The sequence below is a fragment of the Orycteropus afer genome, unplaced genomic scaffold (genome assembly GCF_000298275.1).
Source record: "Orycteropus afer afer isolate SDZICR_OR568_19922 unplaced genomic scaffold, OryAfe1.0 scaffold00246, whole genome shotgun sequence".
In the NCBI taxonomy this organism is placed as follows: domain Eukaryota; kingdom Metazoa; phylum Chordata; class Mammalia; order Tubulidentata; family Orycteropodidae; genus Orycteropus; species Orycteropus afer.
This window is the reverse complement of record NW_006921833.1, coordinates 3254294-3276816: the sequence shown is the minus strand read 5'-3', so window position 1 is coordinate 3276816 and position 22523 is coordinate 3254294. Positions and strand designations below refer to the sequence as shown.

General features: G+C 38.7%; 1 protein-coding gene across 1 annotated transcript in view; it reads left to right on the top strand.

The window, feature by feature from the left end:
* The window catches only part of CORIN (corin, serine peptidase), a 451047-nt gene that overhangs the window by 337502 nt on the left and 91022 nt on the right, over positions 1–22523 (top strand). The window contains exons 11-16 of the mRNA XM_042782130.1: positions 8322–8553; positions 13118–13263; positions 13997–14104; positions 18291–18404; positions 20482–20592; positions 22352–22481. Of these exons, the coding sequence (XP_042638064.1) occupies positions 8322–8553; positions 13118–13263; positions 13997–14104; positions 18291–18404; positions 20482–20592; positions 22352–22481 (841 nt within the window). The remainder of the gene's footprint in view (positions 1–8321; positions 8554–13117; positions 13264–13996; positions 14105–18290; positions 18405–20481; positions 20593–22351; positions 22482–22523) is intronic.

The following is a 22523-nucleotide window of genomic DNA, read 5'->3' as shown; positions in this document are numbered from 1 at the left end:
CTTCCTTCCGAGGAGTGGCTGGTGGGTTTGAACCGCCAGGCTTCTGGTTAGCAGTCAAGTGCTTTAGCCACTATGCTACCAGAGCTCCTAGCACTTAATAATTATTTGGACTAAAGCGTGATATCCAACTGCCAGCTCTGGTGGTGTAGTGCCTAAGGCATTTGACTGCTAATCAGAAGGTTGGTGGTTCAAACCCACCAGCCACTCCATGGAAGGAAGACTCAGCCATCTACTTCCATAAAGATTTACCCCCTCAGAAACCCAAAGGGGTTGCTATGAGTTGGAATCGACTCGATGGCTGTGAGTCTTTTGTTTTTTGTCTTTAAATTTCCAATATGATAAAACGGTTCAAGTGGGTATAGTCTTGCCATTAAGACATACTGCCATTTTGCTACCTCTAAACTGATTAAATATTCATAATGTTGATTAGACATATATACAGTAAAATCTGCTGAAGCTGGAACATGTGTAAGCCAGAAACCTGTCAGAGAAGGAAAACTCAAATATTTTCTGCTAAAATGAGTGATAGAAAATTGGTAAGACTACACCCAGTCAAAGGCAGAAAACTTGCTAAACTCAGAAAAACAAGACTGTCTTGTCAAGTTCTGGTTCTCACAGGTTTCACTGTATGTATGTATGTATGTGTGTATGTATGTGCGTATGTATGTATGTGTGTATGTATGTATGTATGTACATATGTATGTATGCTGTCAGGTGCCATCAAGTTGATTTCAACTCATTGCAACCCCATGTGACAGAGTAGAACTGCCCCATAGAGTTTTCTGGGCTGTTGTCTTTATAGATGGAGATCACCAGGTCCTTCTCCCGCGGAGTGGCTGAGTGGGTTCAAACTGCCATCCTTTTGATTAGAAGCCAATCACTTAACCATTGTGCTACCAGGGCATACACACATCCTGTCTGTCTGTCTGGCTATCTATCTATCTATAATTAATTGTCATGCAACTTCATGGTAGAAAAAAAATGGAGTAACATATTGAAGATACTCTAGAAAATAACATATCAGTCAAGAATTTATATCCATAAAAACTAACCTTCAATTGTAAAGAGCACAGACTATTACCAACATGGAGAAATCTATCAGAGAACAAGTTTCAGATTAACAAAGTAAATTGAGAGATATAGACATACTTATAAACATACTTATTGTAGCATTAGGAATAAATGAAAGTTGTAAGGGGGAGAGAATATAATGGCTGTAAATTCCTAATATGGATATAGTACATTGTGTAGTATAAAAATTCAAGGAAATAGGGAGAAACGTGCAAAAACCTTTTTAAATTCTTCTCAGTAGTTATATTATTGATGGTAGTATTAGCCTCATTTCACTGAGACTGCTGTGTACATGTGATGTGGTACAAGGTAAGTGGGTAATTATGGAATATTCTAATTCTATCATACACTGAGTCTTTGAGAGCCAAGGATTATTGGTGTGGAAGAAAGGTGGTATAGATGTAATACAAACCAAAGAAACCATTGCTCTCGAGTCAAGTCCAACTGATAGCAACCCTATAGAACACAGTAGAACTGTCCCATAGGGTTTCCACGGCTCAGAAGGAAGGTTGGGCAATCTACTTCCATAGTGATACTACCTCAGAAACCCCAGGAGGGGTCGCTATGAGTTAGGTCTGACTCGACAGCACCAAACAACAACAACAACAACAATCTTTATGGAAGCAGGTTATTGCATTTTTCTCCTTTGGAAGAGTTGATGGGTTTGAACTGCTGACCTTTTTGGTAGTGGCCCAGCACTTAACCTCTGTGCCACCAGGGCTCCTAGACGTAATAGAAAAGGTTAAACATTTAAGTAGTCCTGAATATGAAGCAGGAACTCTGGTGGCTTAGTGCCTAAGGTATTTGACTGCCAGCCAGAAGGCTGGTGGTTCAAACCCACCAGCCACTCCTCAGAAGGAAGGTTGGGCAATTGCAGTGAATTGCTTGATGTGGCCCTTTTAGCCATTGTCCTCTATTCTGTGATGTATTGTAAATCCTATTATCCATGCTTGTTTGGGATGGTGTGGAAGTTAAGGTCAGGTATCAACTTGGCTGGGCAGCTGATAGTAGTCATTCCCTATAATGACTGGCAATCGGCTCTGTGGTGGGATTTGCCTTGAGCTGCTGATTGTTAAAGCCATCCACTTGGGTTATTTCTGTTGGAGCAACACAGGTGGAATGTATCTTGAGTCCTGCCTTGCTGGAGGGTATAATTCAAATCACCACCCTTAGCTTCCTTGAGGGTATACCTACGAATCTCCTGAGAAGGTTCACCCACCTCTTGCTCCGGTTCTGTGTCTTGGCTCATCCTCATCTCACCCCTGGATTTGGGACAGCAGCCATCATCTGATCTGCTGATCGAGGTTCATCAAACCCCAAGAATTGGGAGGATCCTCCAGACCTACTCACTGACCTGGGACTCGCCAGCCTGCCAGCCTCCACCACTACTACGTGAGACGAACCCTTGGGTGTCTGTGAGTTCTGTGAGGCGTTACAGTGAAATACAGAGCTCTAAGACGGGAAATTACTGGGAAGAGGAGGAGGAGTTAATGTCTGAAATGATGGAGTGGCACGGTAGTTTGGACATTTGGGACGTCTTTAACCTCTGACTCATGGGGACCGGTCTTGTGCTGATCTTTCTGAGAGAAATTGTTCAAGCAGCAATCTACTTCCGTAGTGATACTGCCTCGGAACCCCAATGAGGGGTTGCTATGAGTCAGATCCTACTTGACGGCAGTGCGTTTCGTTTTTTGGTTTGAATGTGAAGTGGAAGTATTAGTAGGAACTCAAGAAATATATTACTTCTCAAATATATATGTGTATGAATATATGGATTTTTGTATATACATGTGTACATATACACACATAGAGACACTCACATACATATACACATGTATATATTTCCTAGCTTTGCCCATTGAAAGGCCTAAGAACAATGACTAATCCAGTAGCAATGAGCATCCTTGATGCACCCAGACTGCAGTCCTGAAATGTCATTTCCTATCAAAAGAAACCAAGGGCTTTTTGAAGAAATGGCTGATTCTAGACCTGAGGCAAGAAGTGCATAAATAAGCCTGGGACATCTTATATAATGTAGTCAGGAAACTATCAAATATTATTATGGTCGTGTCAAAAGGATACGGAGACCAACCTGAAAAGGATCCCACTGGTTTAAAAAGACAGGGGCAATTTGAACTTCAAAAAGAAAATAATAGCAAGTGATTGAAATCAATCTCATAAAAAAAGCCATTGCTATGAGTTGATTCTGACTCATAGTTAGCCTATAGGATGGAGTAGAACTGCCCTATAGGTTTTCCAAGGCTGTAAGATTTACAGAAACAGGCTGCCACATTTTTTTTTTTCCCACAAAGCAGCTGGTATGTTCAAATTTCCAACCTTTCAATTAGCAGCCCAGCACTTAACCATTGTAACTATGTTTGAACCCACATGTTTACAATGATATTTTAAAATAAATAACAATTTGTTACTTCTGGAAAATGATGCCAAACCAATTAATTTTTCTTGAGAAGTTGTAATAAAGGGAAATAATCACACATTTATTTTGCCTTTCCTTTATAAAGAACACTAAGGCGCTCTGGTGGTGCGGTGCCTGAGGCATTGGACTGCTAACCAGAAGCCACCAGCCACTCTGTGGAAGGAAGATGGGGCAATTTATTTTTGTAAAGATTTACTGCCTCAGAAACCCAGTGGGAGTCACTATAAGTTGGCATCGACTTGATGGCAGTGAGTTTGGTTTTATTTCAAGTTTTATCAACACTACCACTGGGTAAGCAAACAGGAGGTGAGAGGAATTATCTTTTTTAAAAAGCATTGCTACCTAATAAATGAATGAATTAGAAAATCATCATTTTGTGTAGCACACAGTGAATTCAGGTGTCAAGAAACTGAGCAACTACAGGTGCTGACATCATAAAAGGAGGAAACAAGACACGATGTGCCTGCTAATGAAAAAACACGCTAGCCACCTCTAGCCTTGTCAAAGGCTGGAGACCTGATCAATCAATCCTCTGGATTTGGTTTCCAGTTTTCAGAAAATAAAGAGGACAGAGGGCCATGGTGGACTCCCCAGGAATGTGCCATCAGATCATCCCAGCTCTGACAAACTGTACAGGTCTAATCCCTCGTTCCTTCAGTACTTTAAGTATAAGGAAAAATAATGGGATGGTGAGGACTATCAGCTATGAAGACTTAAAACACTAAGCGAATTTTAAAAAGTAGGCAAACTTAAAGTATTGTATCTATAGGGTTGTATAGAGATTTAGTAAAACTACGAAAAGGAGCATGGAAGTGTTAACCATGAGACTCAGTGGTTACTTTGTGAGGAAAAGAGAAGGTTGAGATGGGACAGAGTACATGGAGGGACTCAGGAGTGTCTACCCAGTCTTCTTTCTTATACTTTAACATACATATTAAATAAAAATGTGTAAAAGTAGGATAAATACATTACACATTTGTAGTATAAGTCAAACTGTTAAAAATAATATTTTTTTAATTTAAATATCTGAATATTATATTTGCCACTAGATGTAGAAAAGTGACATTTTTCTCATGTAAATTACCACCATTTCATACATGATTTCCAGGGGCTTCAGAGGATGCCAACATGAGAGGAAGATAACATCACATATTCCCTCTTGAGGTTGAGTTTAACAAATTTTGATACCAGACTTTGAAAGGTGAAGTATCACTGAAACTCTATCAGGATCATTTTTTAAAACATATATTTTTTAAACTTCATGCAGTGATAATCACCTTGGAAACCCATGGAGGGGTCGCTGTGAGTCGGATCAGATTCCATGGCAGTGAGTTTGGTTTTTGGTTTTAGCTCTGGTGGCATAGTACCTAAGGCATTTGACTGCTAACCAGAAGGCTGGCGGTTCAAACCCATCAGCCACTCCTCAGAAGGAAGACTGGATAATCTACTTCCATAGAGATACTGCCTTGGAAACCCAGGGAGGGGTTGCTATGAGTCGGAAACGACTGGACGACAATGAGTTTGGTTTGGTTTGGTTTGGTTATGTCCAAGCACTGCTACGCACTGCATCAAACTTGAATTGTACAGTCCTGTGGCCTCTAATTCGAAGGAAGTTTGAGCAATCTATTTCTGTAGTGATACTGCCTCAGAAACCCAAGGAGGGGTAGCTATGGGTCGCAGTGGTTGCATTCCTTGCCTTGTGGTGGCTAAGCATGCTCACATGTTTGTGGTGACATTGCCCTCTAGTGGCAGTCCTAAATCAGGACAATGAGTGAGTCTAATGCTTAAGATGAAGTTTATTGATATCATGAATCATAGAATTCGGGTTGGTCGTATCTTCAGAATTTATCTTACTTAGCACTTTGTGAAGAATTCCTTATGAAGGACCTTACCCCACTCAATAAATATCTCCAGAATAATATATGACCATACCTTAATCTTTTCATCTCTCTTAGTTCTGGAGTCACAGAGGTAATATCTTATATATCTTATCCCAATCAAAAATTATATGTTCTCCATAGTTCCAAAGAGAGAAACACTATCCATGTGCAGTGTTCTATTATTCATCTTAATGAAATATACTGCTTCAAAAGGGAAACTTGATGAGTGGTAGAGGGTGAGAAAGGCAGGCATATAAAATGAAAAATGATTGCACCAAAAATTACATATTTTTGTAAAAGTAAATGTATATTAAGGACATTAGGAAAAAATACAGAGTTAAAGCTGCATCTACTGACTCACAAGTGGCTCTGATAAATAGTTGAGCAACAAAGGGAAGTTGAAGAGTAATAGGGACAGTACAGTTTTACTTTGGTAAAAGCAAAGAAACAAATGAAAATTCCTCTCTATCTATGTATATAGGGAGTGCTGTTGGCACAGTGGTTAAGTGAACCTACCAGCTGCTCTTTGGGTGAAAGATACAACAATCTGCTTCTGTGAAGATTACAGCCTTGGAAGCCCTGTGGAACAGTTCTATACTGTCCTATAGGGTCACTATGAGTTGGAATCGATTCAACAGCGATGGATTTGGTTTCTTACCTATGTATGTAAATACTTGTATGTATAAATATGAACAAATGAAAGGCAGAGAAGGATTCGAGCCTGTCTGTTGGCTTTCATGAAAGGTGAGAGAAAGGGGAGTGGGCAGATGATGGACTTTTTTCTTTATACATCTTTATATTGATTTTATTGTGGGGGACATGCATTCTTTTGTAATTTAAAAACGTAAGATGCTTAAATATTACTCTTCCTTCAAAAATGAAAGAAAATGATTAACTGAACCAACACCATGCCCTTCCATCTCTTTAACCTCAAGATTATGCCAACTTTAGTGGTATGTCTTCCTCAGGAAACTGAGAGACATATTTGACTCTGTGTATAGCACTTTAATCTGGTCAGCTTCAGGCTCCTTTTAAGCATCATATTTGAGGACCCCTCAGATACTTTAATTAAGAAGTAGTCTCAGAGCTGGTTTCTTATTTCACCCAATATTGTTTATTGCTAATCTATTTGTATACAACTTCTTAGTCAACTAATTAAATTTAATTTGAATAATTACTGTTAATAAGGCATGAAGTCTTTGGCTTGCCTGGGGTAAGTCTACTGAGACACTTGCTTCATTACCTCTCTTACTTCAGGGAATGTGACATGTCTACCGCGGGGAACACAGAAGGAACAAGAAATATCTCTGCCACATTCCCTTAAACCTGGCCAGACTCCATTTATCCTTGTGAGACTTGCTGAACCTCTCTTGTTCCACCTTATTCCTTTTGGCTCCTAGCATTTTGTTCAATTCCACTATCTAGCCTCTTCACAGAATCACTAAGTCATGCAAATGGTGATTTAACTGAAAGGATGTCAGTTTCATCCCACTCAGAGGCACCTCAGAAGAAAGGTCTGGCATCAGCTTCTGGAAGGTCACAGCCTTGAAAACCCATGGAGCAGGTCAGCTGTGCAACACAGAGGGTCATGTGAGCTGGAATTGACTCAAGGACAACTGGTGATTGGTGGTAGCCTCTTCATGTTAGACTGTAGTTACCTGCACTTGCGTCTTTCTCCCTCCCAAGACTGTGGAGTTCCTCAATGACAGGGATTATAGTTTTCATTATTCTCACATTTCCATTGCCTAGGATAGTACCTGACGCCTTTTTCTTCCCTCTTTCCTTCCTTGATTCTAGCATAGTGCTAGGTGCAGATTTGAAGATAAAGAGATATAAAGTCTCACTTCTCAAAAAAAAATCTCTGAATTGTGTTGGGGAGACAAATAAGTAAATAAATAATACAAGTAGCCTGCAGTGAATATGTGACAGGAATATGCTTAAGATCCTATGACTTTCACAAGAGACACATATAACTCATCCTGAGAGTGGGTGTGGGGAGAGTGGTTAGCCAGGAAAACTTCTTGGGGGAGAATTTATGCTGAGTCTTGCAGGTCAAAGAGTAGTTAGCTTGGTGGAACGAATGGAAAAGGATCATTACAGGCAATGGGTGGCAGACGTACCTGACATCAAGAAACATGACCACATCTGAGGGGATGAAAAGATGTCAAGAAAAGAAGGGTGAGCAGACAGGATGCCCAAAAGCACACAATTCTTCAAATCTGTAGTGTTGCCAAGGAATAGCATTTAGTGCAGCAGAAATGCGGCTGAGGAGATAGCTGTAGGAGACGTTTGGGAAGATGGGCTGTAATTGGACTGTGAAATAGCCTTGAATGCCATACTAAAGAGTTTGTATCGTATTTCATTGGCAAGGGGTTTCCACTCAGCCTTCTCTTGCCCTGAAATTTTACAGCCTTAATTTAATCTCACTAATCAACAACAAAAAATGTAGAAAGGAGTCATCTAATTGCCTACTGAACCAAGTGCATTGATTTTTCTTTTAAATGACTGTGAAGATGCTGGGGGTGTACTAGTTTAGAAATAATGAATAAATCAGAAGAAGACGTATTGAAGTAAATAAAAGGTATCATGAACAAGAGTCACTTTCAGATAAGTTGGGCCATGGGAAGAAATGAGAGAAGACTTTCCAGAGCATCTGGGCACTGTGCTAACACTTCTACATACAGAGCTGAATCTCGGCTTCCTAGCAGCTCCATACCATTCAGAGATGAGTCTTGGTTTGCCATGGCATGTCATTAAAATGTATTTACTTATTTTATATCCCCAGAGAAATGTATATACTACTTGCATTCTGTTCTTGGCTACTTTAAAGAAAGAGAGTAAGATCAGCTTCCATGATGTAAGTTTAAAAAAAAATTGCTTTACATGTGAAATTTAAAATGCATATGCATCTGTGTGTGTGTTGTCTTGCTCAGGTCAATGTGAACCTATTACGCTGGAGCTCTGCATGAATTTGCCTTACAACCATACAAATTATCCAAATTACCTTGGCCACAGGACTCAGAAGGAAGCATCCATCAGCTGGGAGTCCTCTCTCTTCCCGGCACTTGTTCAAACCAACTGTTACAAATACCTCATGTTTTTTGCTTGTACCATCTTGGTACCAAAGTGTGATGTGAATACAAGCCAACGTGTCCCCCCTTGCAGGTAATACAATAGTCTGTCCCCCATACATTCTCATTTTGTTTCAGGGAGAACCAAGGATTTGAGGACTTGGTTGAGTTTAGACAAAGTTACACTGCTAAGGAACTCCACTTTTAACAAATGATGTGTTTAAAAGATAAATGAGTAAGAACTCATTATTCAAATTCCAAACCAAAGAGATATGAACTGCTTTTGAACATAGTTCACGCACTTTAACAAGTAAAATCAAATGTTTTTCATTTTGGTGGCAGAAGCATTTAAAATATGAATAGCAGAAAAAGTATATGTCTATTTCTCTAATAACTTTAATGTGTTCAAAATGTCACATTTTGATACCTAAAACCCCCTTCCATGGAGTCAATTCTGACTCATAAACCCTATAAGACAGACTAGAATTGCCCCATAGGGTGTCCTTGGCTTTACAGAAGCAGACTGCCACATCTTTCTCCTATGGAGTGGCTGGTGAGTTCTAAATGCCAACCTTTTGGTTAGCAGCTGAGTGCTTTAACCACTTCAGCACCAGGGCTCCTCCACATTCTGATAACACTAACAAATCATAGACACTCCACAGATAGCCCAGTAATACTAATCTATCAAGGTCTGAACACTGCAGATATTTTTCTGCATGTTTGAATGAAATAAACCAAACCCAGTGCCATTGACTCAATTCTGACTATAACAACCCTTTAGGACAGGGTACAGCTGCCCCATAGGATTTGCAAGGATGTAAATCTTTATGGAGGCAAATTGCTTCATCACATTCACATTCAACTGTGGAGCAGCTGATGGGTTTGAACTGCTAACCTTTTGGGTTAGCAGGCAAATGCTCTAACCACTACATCATCAGAGCTCTTGAATGAAGTAAGGTACAGCATATTAAGAGTGTGGCTTATGCTTTGGACCTGAGTGATATTTCAGTGGTTATGAACATTGTCTGGAGTCTGCTGTCTGAGTTCAAGTCCTGGCTTTTCTCTAGCTGCAGTGTAGCATTGGACAAATTCCCTAGGCTCTCGCAGCCTCAGTTTTCATCTGTAAAATGCAGCACAGCACTATTCACAATAGCCAAAAGGTAGAAACAGCCTAAATGTTCATCAACAGATGAAGGGATAAAAAGAATGTGGTATATACATACAATGGAATATTATTCAGCTGTAAAGAGAAATGAATCCTGACGCATGCCACCACATGGATGAACCTTGAAAACAAGTGGAGTGAAGTCAAGCACAAAAGGACAAGTATTGTATGATCTCACTTATATGAAATATCTGGAAGAGGCAAGTATATATAGACCTGGGTTTGTTGGTGGTACCAGAGGCTGGTGGGAGAGAGAGACTCATTGCTTAGGGGACACTGAGTTTCTGTTAAAAGTGGTAGAAAAATTTGGAAACAGGGTGTTGGTGGAACAATAAGATGAACATGATTAATGCCAATGAATTATATTTGTAAAACATGTTGTAATGGCAAATATTTCATTACATAAATATTTATCATGGAAAAAATATGGATAGTAATGGTTGTTGGATTGGGTTGTGAGATTAAACAAATGTGTGTACATGTAAAGGACTTCCCATTGTAAACACAGAGCAAATGATAGCTGTGAAGATAGGAAAGGAGCTCTGGTGGTGCAGTGGCTAAGGCATTTGCCAGATCCAAAAGGTTTGTGGTTCAAACCCACCAGCCACTCAATGAGAGAAAGATGAGGCGGTCTGCTTCTGTGAAGATTTATAGCAGTTCTACTCTGTCCTATAGTGTCACTATGAGTCGGAATTGACTGGATGGCAGTGGGTTTGAAGCTAGGACAGGAATACGATGTTTATTGGCAGTTTTGTCTTTCTGTACGCCATGTGTTAGGGGTTGCTGTCAGAGAACTCAGCGTCTGCGAGATGAATCTCAGAGGTGGTTGCTGCTGACTTCAGTGCTGCTTTTCATCAAGTGGTGCATGTACTGATGTGCTTGACTAGGCAACCCATATGTTAGGATCAGAAGTCACTTAGAGCTTTAAGAAAAAGCAATAATATCAAGGTAGTGGACAGATGGGAAAACAGTAAATTATGCACTGGATATCACATTGATGACAAGGTAGGGACATCTATGGAGTCAGGACAGGAAACAATAAAATTGCAGAATCATGTGGGGAACCAAACAAATTCTACAAAGAGAGAGAACATTTAATGTTGGGTTTTGCAAAAATAATTCTGAACAGTTTTGTTAAATACCTTTGTGAGTATTAATAATAAAAATCTACCAGTTTGATGTTAAAAAGTTATTTCTAGTCTTGTTCCACTTTTGCTAAGCAATGCCAATGAGTGTGAACAATTAGTTTTAATAGTAGTTACCAACTCTTATATTTCATTTTTCTCACATACATATATTTTTTCTTAATGCAGTATTCTCTAGGATAAATTTATATATCTTGGCAAAATTTAGAATTTCAGGGCTTAGCTTTCATGTTAAAACACCAAAGAAAAATCTGATCCTGATCCTGAAATGGTTTTCAATCAATATTTTTGTGGACTTCTTTTAGATACTTTACTTCTGTTTCTCAGATTTATGCACACTTTTTTCTCTTTTTAACTTTAAGTAGTTATCATTATGAATTTTATATTTAATATTTGTTTATAAGAAAAATTATGTTATGAGAAGAGTAACATGCTAACAAGTCATGAAACAATATGGAGCCCATTTATTGATCTTAAAATTTAGTGTTAAGTTATGAATCTGGACAAGAAAAAAAATTAAAAATAACATTAGAGAGCCCTTAAAACCAACCAATTGTCCGTGAGTCAACTCTGACCCATGGTAACTCTGTGAGTGTCAAAGGTTTTCAGTAGCTGATTTTTCAGCATGTGATATTCATGCCTTTCTTCTGAGGTGCCTCTCAGTGGACTTGAACCTCTGATCTTTTAGGTAATAACCAAGCATGTTAATTGCACCACCCTGCAGCTCCATTGAGCCCTTAAAATGTGCTAAATACTTTAGAGTCGTTATGCTTTCTCATTGTCACAATAACCTTTTGAGGGAGGAGCGCACCATCCTTAAACACTACACAGATGATGATCAGGACAGGGCCCCCTGGAGTGTAGTGCTGAATATTGTTATTTCCATTTTATAGAAAAATTAGAAAGTGGTAGAATCATACACTATGCATTCTTCCATGCAAGTAGTGTATCATATAATTAATTTAAAATATCACTAACAATTGATCTATGTACATGTTTTATAAATCTCTAACAGAACTATTCAGCCAAATAGTTATTTAATATGACTGAACTTCCCATTTTTTGCAAATCTGATAGGAAATGCCATGAGTTCGTCACCTCACCCCAAATTCCTAGGCTGATCCAGCATCTAGTTATGCTCTCCCTTAACCCCAGATCTAAATTTAGAGATGTCCTGGAAAATCCCCCATTTTATTCTTAACCTTTTTTCCTCCTAGTTTATGGCTAGACCTGTTGTTGTTGTTAAATGCCGTCGAGTCGGACCTGACTCATAGCGACCCCTCCTTGGATTTCCAAGGCAGTATCACTGCAGAAGTAGATTGCCCAACCTTCCTTCCAAGGAGTAGCTGGTGGGTTTGAACTGCCAGCCTTCTGGTTAGCAATCAAGTGTCCTAGGCACTACACTACCGGAGCTCCCTGGCTAGACCTAGAGCTGACTTTTTAGAACACTTGCCCCATCGTATCACAAAAATTAGAACTTTTTTGGGAATAATTTATAAAATTTTGAAAGGAAACAAGAAATTTGCCTGGGAACTTAGGTCATTTCTAATGACTTTTTAGTTCATAAAAAAAAAGAAAAAAAAAGGTTTAAGTAATTTTGTTGTTACATAATGAAGCAAACCCATCTTTTTTTCCCTACAGAAAGTGAAATATTCCATGAGATATGCTGATACTTCAATTTTAAAATATTCTGGGTGCAAATAAGATATGACACATGAAAGTAAGAAGCACAATGCCTAGTATATCTTTGCTTTTTAAAAAATATAAACCCCAAACTTGAGCTCAGCATAGATGATGCTGGGAGAAGTACTGACCTTTTCAACAATGTTGGTCTAAGTTAAGAAAGGGGAAGCAAAGTCTTAGAGAAGCCAGGGTGGCACACTCAAAGGGCTGGCCACCTGAAGGCCCCACCTCTCAGGGTGAAGGTATTGTATGGCTTCCATGAACTCTGGTGGCAGACCATCCAAAGTGTTTTAGGGGACTTTCTTGTTTGTAACAGATGGGCTAGAAGGCCTGTCTGCTTCAAAAACAGAAAAGAATGAGAAAGGGCAAGCAGAGGAGGGAGATTGTGTCCTGGAAACTTCTCTTTCTATCACTGCAAGGAAGTTTCTCACAGTAAAAGGATCATACTGGACTGTATTCTTTTTAAGGAGATATTACTTGTTTTGGTTTCTCAAGTGACTATTATGTATATGTGCATCTATCTATGTATTTGTATTTACACACACACACACACACACACACACATAGACTTACAGTCACACAGAATTAAAACCCTACATACATTACTAAACACGCCTCTCAGATTTGGCCTTTTCTGCTCCTAACACTTTGTCTGGCTCTTGCAGAGCACTGTGTGAGCACTCCAAAGAACGCTGTGAGTCTGTTCTTGGGATTGTGGGCCTACAGTGGCCGGAAGACACAGATTGCAATCAATTTCCAGAGGAAAATTCAGATAATCAAACCTGCCTAATGCCTGATGAAGATGTGGAAGGTTAATTTTTAATTACAATGGGGTATCTAAGATGGATGAACATGTCAGCTACCATTTGAAGTTTTACTTTTCCTATTTAGTTGACAATCAGGTTGCATATGTGAGTGAATCTGTGAACTGATTACAGTGAAGAATTTAGGGCTCATTGGTTGGACAATTTCACTTTAAAAATAAATTGCAAAGATGAGTCTAATCTAATATTCCAGATTGTTCCCAATTTAACCACCTTTAACTCACAGAGTCCATTATCCATGGATGCTGCTTTTTTTATTAGGGTATTGAAGATAATGAATGAACATTAAGCCTTGGTTCTGTTAAGTGCAAAGTATTCAGGGACCTTGGCAACATAGGACCACTGAGTAGAGAAATGGCATGGGACCTGTCCACCTGGTGGAACGACTGGGTCAAAGAAATGCTTTTGACTTCACGGGATATTTCAGTCTTGGGGAATTGTTAGGTCATCCATTTGGAAAGATAATTAATTTACTGGGAAGAATAAATATATTAAATAGCTGATCAAGAGAGATGATGTCAAAGATGGAGAAAGATACTGATGACCAGACAGAAGAAAGCTAAGTTAATTTTGGCTGCTTCAAGTTTTCAGAGGACCAGCCTTGTCTTTAGTAATAGCTTCTGGACAACATTGTACATATAAACAGATGTATTAGGTAACCTTTCTGGGTTTTCTGCCCATTGAGAGTAATATGGCTGATACAACATATGTTTGTAATAGAGTGCTCGCCTAGTCACTTCAAGTGCCGCTCTGGACGGTGTGTTCTGGCTTCCAGAAGATGTGATGGCCAAGCTGACTGTGAGGATGACAGTGATGAAGAAAACTGTGGTATGTACATGAGATGGCACTTTCCTTGAATGTACAGTCATATCTGGTTAGGGAAAGAGACTATGTAAAGCAATGTATACTGTCACTGCTAGTCATTAGGATTTAATGCTAACATTTTTACTTCTTAAATTATAAAATTCTGTTTTTGTCTGTCAACTCTATTAATTTCCCCTAAATTATACTCCTATTGATGATATCTGTGGAAACACTTAGCTAAAGGAGAAGCCCTGAGATCCTATGGTAGTTGTCATCTGTTTCAAAACCAGACTGAGATATTCAGTATCTTTGCTTATGATTCCCATGGTGTTAAATAGACATTTAGATTCTCAAAGGCAGCGTTTAGGCTTCAATGTTCACATTTAATTGGGATTCATTTTTAGGCCCTGTCTGATTTCATCTGTCAGCAAAGGATAAAATTCTTCCTGACATTTTCTGCCATTGAGCTTCAAAATCACCATGGAAAGGTCAGAAATGCCAATGTGATTTAAGTGGAGCTAATTCCCACTTATTTCCCTTCATACTTGCAACCTCAGAATGTAGAGGGAAAGAAAAACGAATGATATTCTTTTCTAAACAATATTCTGGAATAAAGCAAAATGACTGAAGGGCTATGTAAAGAATAGTTGAATTATGATTAGTTTGTTTTGTTTAAAAAATGTAGACTTTTGTCATGAAAGGACATAAGGTAATATATATATATATATATATATATATATATATATAATTTCACTTTTGGCCTTTGAGATATAAAAAATTGCCTTGCTCCCCAAAATGAATTTTCTGTAGTAGACAATGCTCTTCAGGTCTAGACAAAATGTCAAGAGCAATCAACTGAAATCCTATCAGCTATTACAAACACAGACAAGTGCATCTGCTAGAAAATCACCATCATTAGAATGATGGCACGATGACCGGGGTAATTTTGTTATGGAGGAACAGACAGTCTTTTGAGGGCCTTGGAAGCTACTGTTGTTTGCTTATTTGTGGTTCTTGTGTAAAGATATAAATCACAACTCATTGAATATCCCCTATATTAAGTGATTTATTGGGAAACTGTTGGATTTGTTCACTAAATTATGATTTTGATGGGCTATGATATTCTGAGATACAATTTAAAATGAGTTGTATTAGATGGTTCAAAGACTTTGCAAGATACTGTGTTGGAGAAACTAGACCTAGATTTGCAGTAGGGGACTAAATATTTGAGAATATCAAAGCTTAGTTTACCAATAATAAAAGCTCTGAGTTCTAGAATATCTTCTACAAAAAAGGAACTCAAGCACTTAAATGAGTTTAGGTTAAGTTTCTAACTAAGACATGAGTTTTCCTCCATATTTTAATCACACAATTAAAGGCACACCAGGAATGATACAATATATTGTTTAATCCCTATTAAACACTCAAAATATTGATGGGACTAGTAAGAGCTCTAGTAAAGAAAGTTGAAAGTGGGTAAGATAGTAATACTTTTGGAGTTAAATCCATTGCTCCAGCAGTAGTAATTTATGAGGAAATTCTCATTATTTTTTCTACAGCAACAGATAATAGAAAATTTACATGCAGTGCCCTTTGGAAGTATTTTGAATGGTATGTCCCATGCTCTGGGGAGCCACAACATTTCAAACCAAATCAGGAAGGCACATCATCCGTTTCCCAGTTGTTTCTCTTTCCACGTGTGGATAGGCATATCACCTGGTAATGCAAATACCAGCTCCAGCACAATGAGGATTTACCCAAGCTACATGTCTTTCTAATGTATTCTGTCCACTGTGGCACTGAATTCATTTAAATATTTGGGCTTTACTGCTCTCCATGGCCCAGCTTCTGCCAAACGGCACAGTGTGCTCATTCCTCAGGGAAGATGGGAAAGGGTCAAAACAGTCCAAGATGCCACCCAGCTCCAGGCTGCTTTTCTCTCCACAAACCACGCCACTTACTAGGAGAGGAGGAAAGAAAACAGTATAAATCCTTCTGATTGTTCACAAGGGACCCTCCTAAGGGTATGGAGAAAAACTTGGATCTTTGGAATGAGCTGATGTAAGACCACCAAAATAAAAGCCAACTTTTTTGGGGCATAAGGTCTTCTAAACTGCATCTTCATTAATAATAATGATAGTAGTAGAGATAACATTTTTAACCCCTATGTCCACATTTCACGTACTAGTTTAAATTTTTGTAACAACCTTGCAATGTTGGCATTATGATGATCACTATTTTCATAAGTGGGGAAACTGAGATTTAGAGAAGTTAAATAAATTGCCCCATATCACAGACCTATGGAGAAGTTCCAGTTAGGAGGATCTAGGTACAAATATTTAGTTGAAGACCTCTGTAAAGTGAGAGTATGCATGGAGGAGGTGAAAATAGCTTTAGAGTCAGACACCTGGATTTAAATCCTAGCTCCAAATCTTACAAGCTGTGTGAACCTCAGAAATTCTAGGGAAGCTGCAGATGTTTGAGAGTGAATGGTTAATTGTCACATTTTTCAGGGCAGACTTCCAACCCCCATTCACATCTCCAGGGATCTGAGGAACTATCACTGTCATTAGGAGCTCTGGTAGCATAGTGCCTAAGGCACTTGACTGCTAACCAGGTTGATGGTTCAAACCCACCAGCCACTCCTCAGAAGGAAGGTTGGGCAATCTACTTCCGTAGTGATACTGCCTCAGAAACCCAAGGAGGGGTCACTATGAGTCAGGTCTGACTTGACGGCACATAACAATAACAACAACAACATCACTGTCATATATCCAGGTGATGTCTATGTCCCCAGCTAGCTGAAGACCAAATCATATCCCCCTGAGATCATCCCCCTGAGATCTTGTAATAGATGTCCCGGGTCCCTGCACGTAAGACCAGTCCAGATGTACAACTAGTGAAGGACTTTTACTTTTTTTCTGCTAAAGCTTTTAAAAACTTTAAATGTCATGTTAGATCATAATACAAAATTTCCATCTGTTGACTTAATTTGGTAACTTTTCATTGAGGTATTTTTTAAAAAATGCATAGAGTTTTTCTTATGATGGATCCAAGAAACTTGACTCAATTGTCTTTGAAGTTTCTCTGAATTCTTTATAATAAGTCAGATGTTAACTTTTTTTTTTTTTTTTTTTTTTTTTAAAGAAACTCCTTATTTGAGCACTGCTTTGTGTTTCACTCGCATTGAACTAAATTATCAAATTATCTTTTCCTGGAGATGAGACTTTTTGTCCCTTACATGAATTAAATTCCATTTCAAAGATGTGAGTGGTGAATGCCTGCTGAGTGCTAGCTGCTGCTCTCGCACACCTGCCAGCCTGAGGAGGGCTGTGGATCTGACTGAAATGTCCAGACTGCACCACGCTATTGGTAGATTTTAGCAAACATGTAAGATGCACTGTATTTGAATCACATGGCATTTATGAAGCTCATCACAACTGCTTGCTATTTGATAGGCAAAGTATAGTTTAAGTGTAGATTTATTATTCTTAGTAAATACATAAAGTCCACTCATGGTGACCTTTTTGTAACAGAGCAGAACATTGCCTGCTCCTGGCCATCTTCAGGGTCATTGGTATGGTTGAGTTCATTGTGCTACTGTTGTGTTACTCCATCTCATTGAAGATTTCCTGCATTTTCACTGGTCCTCTGCTTTCCCAAGTGTGATGTTCTTTTCTAGCAATAAACTTATAGCCCTACCCCGAGCTTGTGAAAATTATGTTACTGTGTCACATTAACTGATAAAATTTCCAGCATTGAATATGTGACTTCTATAAAGTAATGGATTTCTTGTTGTAAGGTTCCATCGAGTCAGCTCCTGACTGACAGCAACCCTATGTACAACAGAACGAAACACTGCCTTTAGTAGTACTTTTATAGAAAAGTATTATGCATTAGCAAATTAACTCAGAAAGGAAAAGGAACAGCTAAAGATGCACATGAATGTATAGTTGCTTTTTCATTTTTTCCCACTGCCTGTATGTCACTTTTGATCTTGGATTAGAGTGTCTGTACTATGTATGTTGCAGTACACACATTATTGGGTATTTCTACTTTCAATACTACATTACATAGTTTCTATCAGTCAAAACTCTTCAAGAAAAAAGAAATCATGCCTTTATGCTGTAATGTTTCTACATTGCTTGATCAAATTAATCATTCTTTCACCTTCACATCTCTTGTAAATAACCTTTTCTTCTGTCTGTAGGCTGTAAAGAGAGAGATCTTTGGGAATGTCCGTCCAATAAACAATGCTTGAAGTACACAGTGATCTGTGATGGGTTTCCTGACTGCCCTGATAACATGGATGAAAAAAACTGCTGTAAGTGCTTAAGTCAAGTTGTCAACATGACATTTTAATTTTAAACACAAACTATTTCTCCCTTTGTATACAAGCTCGGGATTCATATGTTGTAGCTTTTAATATGTTTCACCTTTTGACCAAAATACCCATGTTAAGAATATACGCTAAAATCCAATCAAAAGTGTTTAAAAATATATGCAAGAAATTATTATAGCATTATGTATAACATGGATAATTTAAAAAAAAAAACACCGAAATATCTAAAAATAGAGGATATTTGTGATACAGGAATAAAATGAAATAATATGCAAACACTAAAAACTAAGTTAGAGAACAATTTCTCTTGAGTTTATTATATTATTCATTCAATAAAGCAAAATATAAAGTATTATGTGTGCTATTTTCCTGAGTTTTAAAAGTACTTCTATCTACATATAGAAAAAGATAAGAAGGTCATAAAAATAAGTTAACAATTATAATCTCTGGGTAGTGGAATTATTAAATTTTGTGCTTTTCTGTCTTCTCTAAATTTTCTAACTGAATGACCATTACTTTCCAAATCAGAAAATAAAGTTATTTTATTTCTTAAGATGTTTTATCTATAAGTAACAGAAAACCCAACTCTAACTGGCTTAGACAGTGAAGACATTTATTACCTTTTATGATAATACATATAACATATGTCTTATATTATTAGATTAAAAAGTCAAGTGTAGGGTAGACTGTTGTGGCTGCATGTGGAAATTTAATGCCTTTTATGTGATTCTTTTAGTTTTTCTTAACCTCAGCCTGGCTCTCACCAAGGTCAAAAGATGTCTGCCAACAGTACCAGATGCACCATACTTCCTCAATCACATCTGGTGGGAAGGGACTAGAACCTCTCCTCTCATCTCTGGAGCATCATAAAGGGATTCGTTCAGATTGGCCAGTTTGGGGCACGATCTGGTTGGCAGCCTGGAGTCTTTGTATAGATTAGAAATGACACCTCCTGCAAACAGCTGAATCACACAAACACCACCTCTGGGAAGACCAACTGGAAAAAGATGTCTCCTCCTGACTGCTGCAGTCCCAGGCTAGGGCATGAGTCTCCACCAGCATTGGGTAGCAACCCTCTTGCAAAGCACAGCCCTCTAAACCATCAGCCGAGGCCCTGATCTCGCATCACATGTTCTCTCCTAAAGTGAAAAATAATTGTAGTCAGAAAAATGCCATGTACAGCTTCAACTAACCAGCTCTCTCCCCTGGAGCTTGAGATGGTGTGAGTGCTCCAACAACATCAGAGTGCCCTTTGAAAAATGAGAAAGGGAAGAAAAGAATGGCTAGGCAATTGGGGAGGTTTACTCTATTTTTAAAAACACAAGAGAGAATTAGTATATGACTCTGAGAGGCAACGGTCTGTAGCTAGAGGTTATTCTTTCCTTTTATGTAAAATATAAACATTTATGTAGATAGGGCTTGATTTCTTCCTATGGTGACATCAGTCTGTTCATTCCAAGTGCTTGGCTCGTGCTATTTCAGATTTTAACCCTGTTCTCCCATCTTAAGGTCCCTGAGTAGTGCAAACAGTTTGCACTCAACTACTAGCCTACAGGCTGATGGTTACAAGCCACCTAGCAGTGGTGTGTTAGAAAGTCCTGGTGATCTGCTTCCTTGACAATTACAGCCAAGATCCCTTTGACAATTCCAGCCAAGATCCCTACAGAACAGTTCTACTCTGTAACTCCTGGGATTGCCGTTAGTCAAAATTAACTTGATGGGAGCAAGTTTTTTTTTGTTGTTGTTTTTTTTTTGGTTTCTCTGATCTTTAATAGCTCTGTTGCTATGAATAGGAGTTCTTGATCCATATTTCAGAACCAGAGATCCTCATCCCTTGGAGACAGCAATTCTGTTTAAATGGCTGTTATCTGTATAAACTGACATCTGTTCAATGAGATTTTATTCATCCTGTCTTTCTGCCTTGATACCTGTTTGGAGATTCTCAAGGCCACATTTTCTTCCTTCTATGCTCCTACTGACAAATTATAATATGCCTGTTACTGACAATCACATTTATTTCTAAAATCTTTCTCTTCTTAAATTATGTCCCCTGTGCCAGCATTTTGCCAACGTGATGAACTTGAATGTGCAAATCACGACTGTGTGTCACGTGGCCTGTGGTGCAATGGCAAACCAGACTGTTCAGACAGTTCAGATGAATGGGACTGTGGTAAGCTGTTCTTTTCTGCCATCTTTTACACATGCTAATCCCTGTCAGCCATTTAAGCAAAATTAATCCTAAATTCCTTCACTGATTTTACTAAGCATGTTCGTCTAGTTTTACTATTATAAAATCAGACAGAGATCTATATATATTATTTCCAACTCACAGAAAACTTCCCCCAAGTTATTTCTTTATTTGAAATCTGCCCAGAGGTGCCTTGGAAGAAAGACCTGCGGAGCTCCTGCTGGAAGATCACAGCTACTAAAAACCCCGTGGAGAGCAGTACTACTCTGACACATTACGAGGCCACCATGAGATGGAATGGACTTTATGGGAACTGGAATATATATTTAAAAAATGGATTCAAAGTTTTCTAACTCACCTAAGTGCTAATAAATATAAAATTTTGTTGTCAAGATTCCGATTCATGGTGATCTCCTGTGTGTTGGAGCAGAGTTGTGTTCCAAGGGGTTTTCCATGGCTGGTTTTTTGTAATTAGGTCACCAGGCCTTTCTTCTGAGGTGGCTCTGGGAGCACTGAACCTGTAACCTCTCACTTAACATTTGAGCTTGCTAACAGTTTGCATCACGCAGGGTCTACAATAGTATTTTTTTAAAAACTCCTTCCACTCTATCCAGCTTCAGTAAGAATCAGCACTTAATTTTTTATCATCTACTCTGGTGGTATAGTGGATAAAGCGTTTGACTGCTAACCAGAAAGTCAGCAGTTCAAACCTACCAACCGTTTCACAGAAGGAAGATGGGGCAATCCACTTCTGTAAAGATTTACAGTTTCAGAAACCCAACAGGGGTCGCTCTGAGTCAGAATCAACTCCACAGCAGGGAACTTCTAGTGAGTTACCTCTCCTGGGATAGGATACAAAGATGTCCCTCCATCTTCCCTATACTTCTGCTCCAGATAAGAATGGGACTTCGATCATCTACTTCTTTACAGGGACAGGATTTAAAGGCATCTTCCACCAGCAATTCCTGTGTTGCAGTTTGTAATCTTGACTTTGAATAATTCCACCATCCCACACTCATCACTCTCTCCATTCACTCAGCTCTGTATCATCCGGTCAGATCATGATTCCGTGCGCGTTGGGATCAATGACTGTTTCACAAATGCTCTGTGCCTAATTAAGCACAGAGGATGCTCTTTTGTAAAATAAGAGTTAGCTTATATACCAGCCATCCCTAAAATATCATCACTCTCACACACTTGCATTCTCACAGGCTTCCTTGAGAGGAAGTGATATGAATAGACTTTCAACTGGGGAAAAACAGACAAACAAGTTTCCATTTTGATGGACAGGGCTTTCGTCCCGTCATCACTGGGTGTCTTCTAACCACTAACCTTTTTAGTTAGCAACTGAGTTCTTTGAATCATTCTGGGACACAAAGTTACAACTAGCCGATAATTATACAAATTCCTAGGTAAATTCATGGAAGTGGGTCCTGCCTCTATCCACCTTTTAACTCATAAAGAAAAGTCAAGAACTGCCAGCCACTTTCACTAGAATCTAAGAGTTTTTGTTTTTACATCAGAGACCATTGCTAATTCTTTTTATTTTTTTTTCCCTTCAAATCCTCCACCACACTTAGAACAGTGATTTATACAGGATAGGAAACCATCATATGTTTCTTAACTAAAATAAATAACAATGCAGGATTGCAAGTCCAGCAAGGGCATAGAAAGACATCATTTGGTTCCACAAGAAGAAATGTTTTTCATTAGAGTTTTTGTTGTTTTTTTTTCTTCCCAGTGACCCTCTCTAAAAATGTGAACTCCTCTTCATTCCTGACTGTTCACAGATCTGCCACAGAACACCACGTGTGTGCCGATGGATGGCAGGAGGCACTGAGTCAGCTGGCCTGCAAGCAGATGGGTTTAGGGTAAGGTCAGTAGTTTGTAGCCCTGACAAGTTTCTCAGAGGG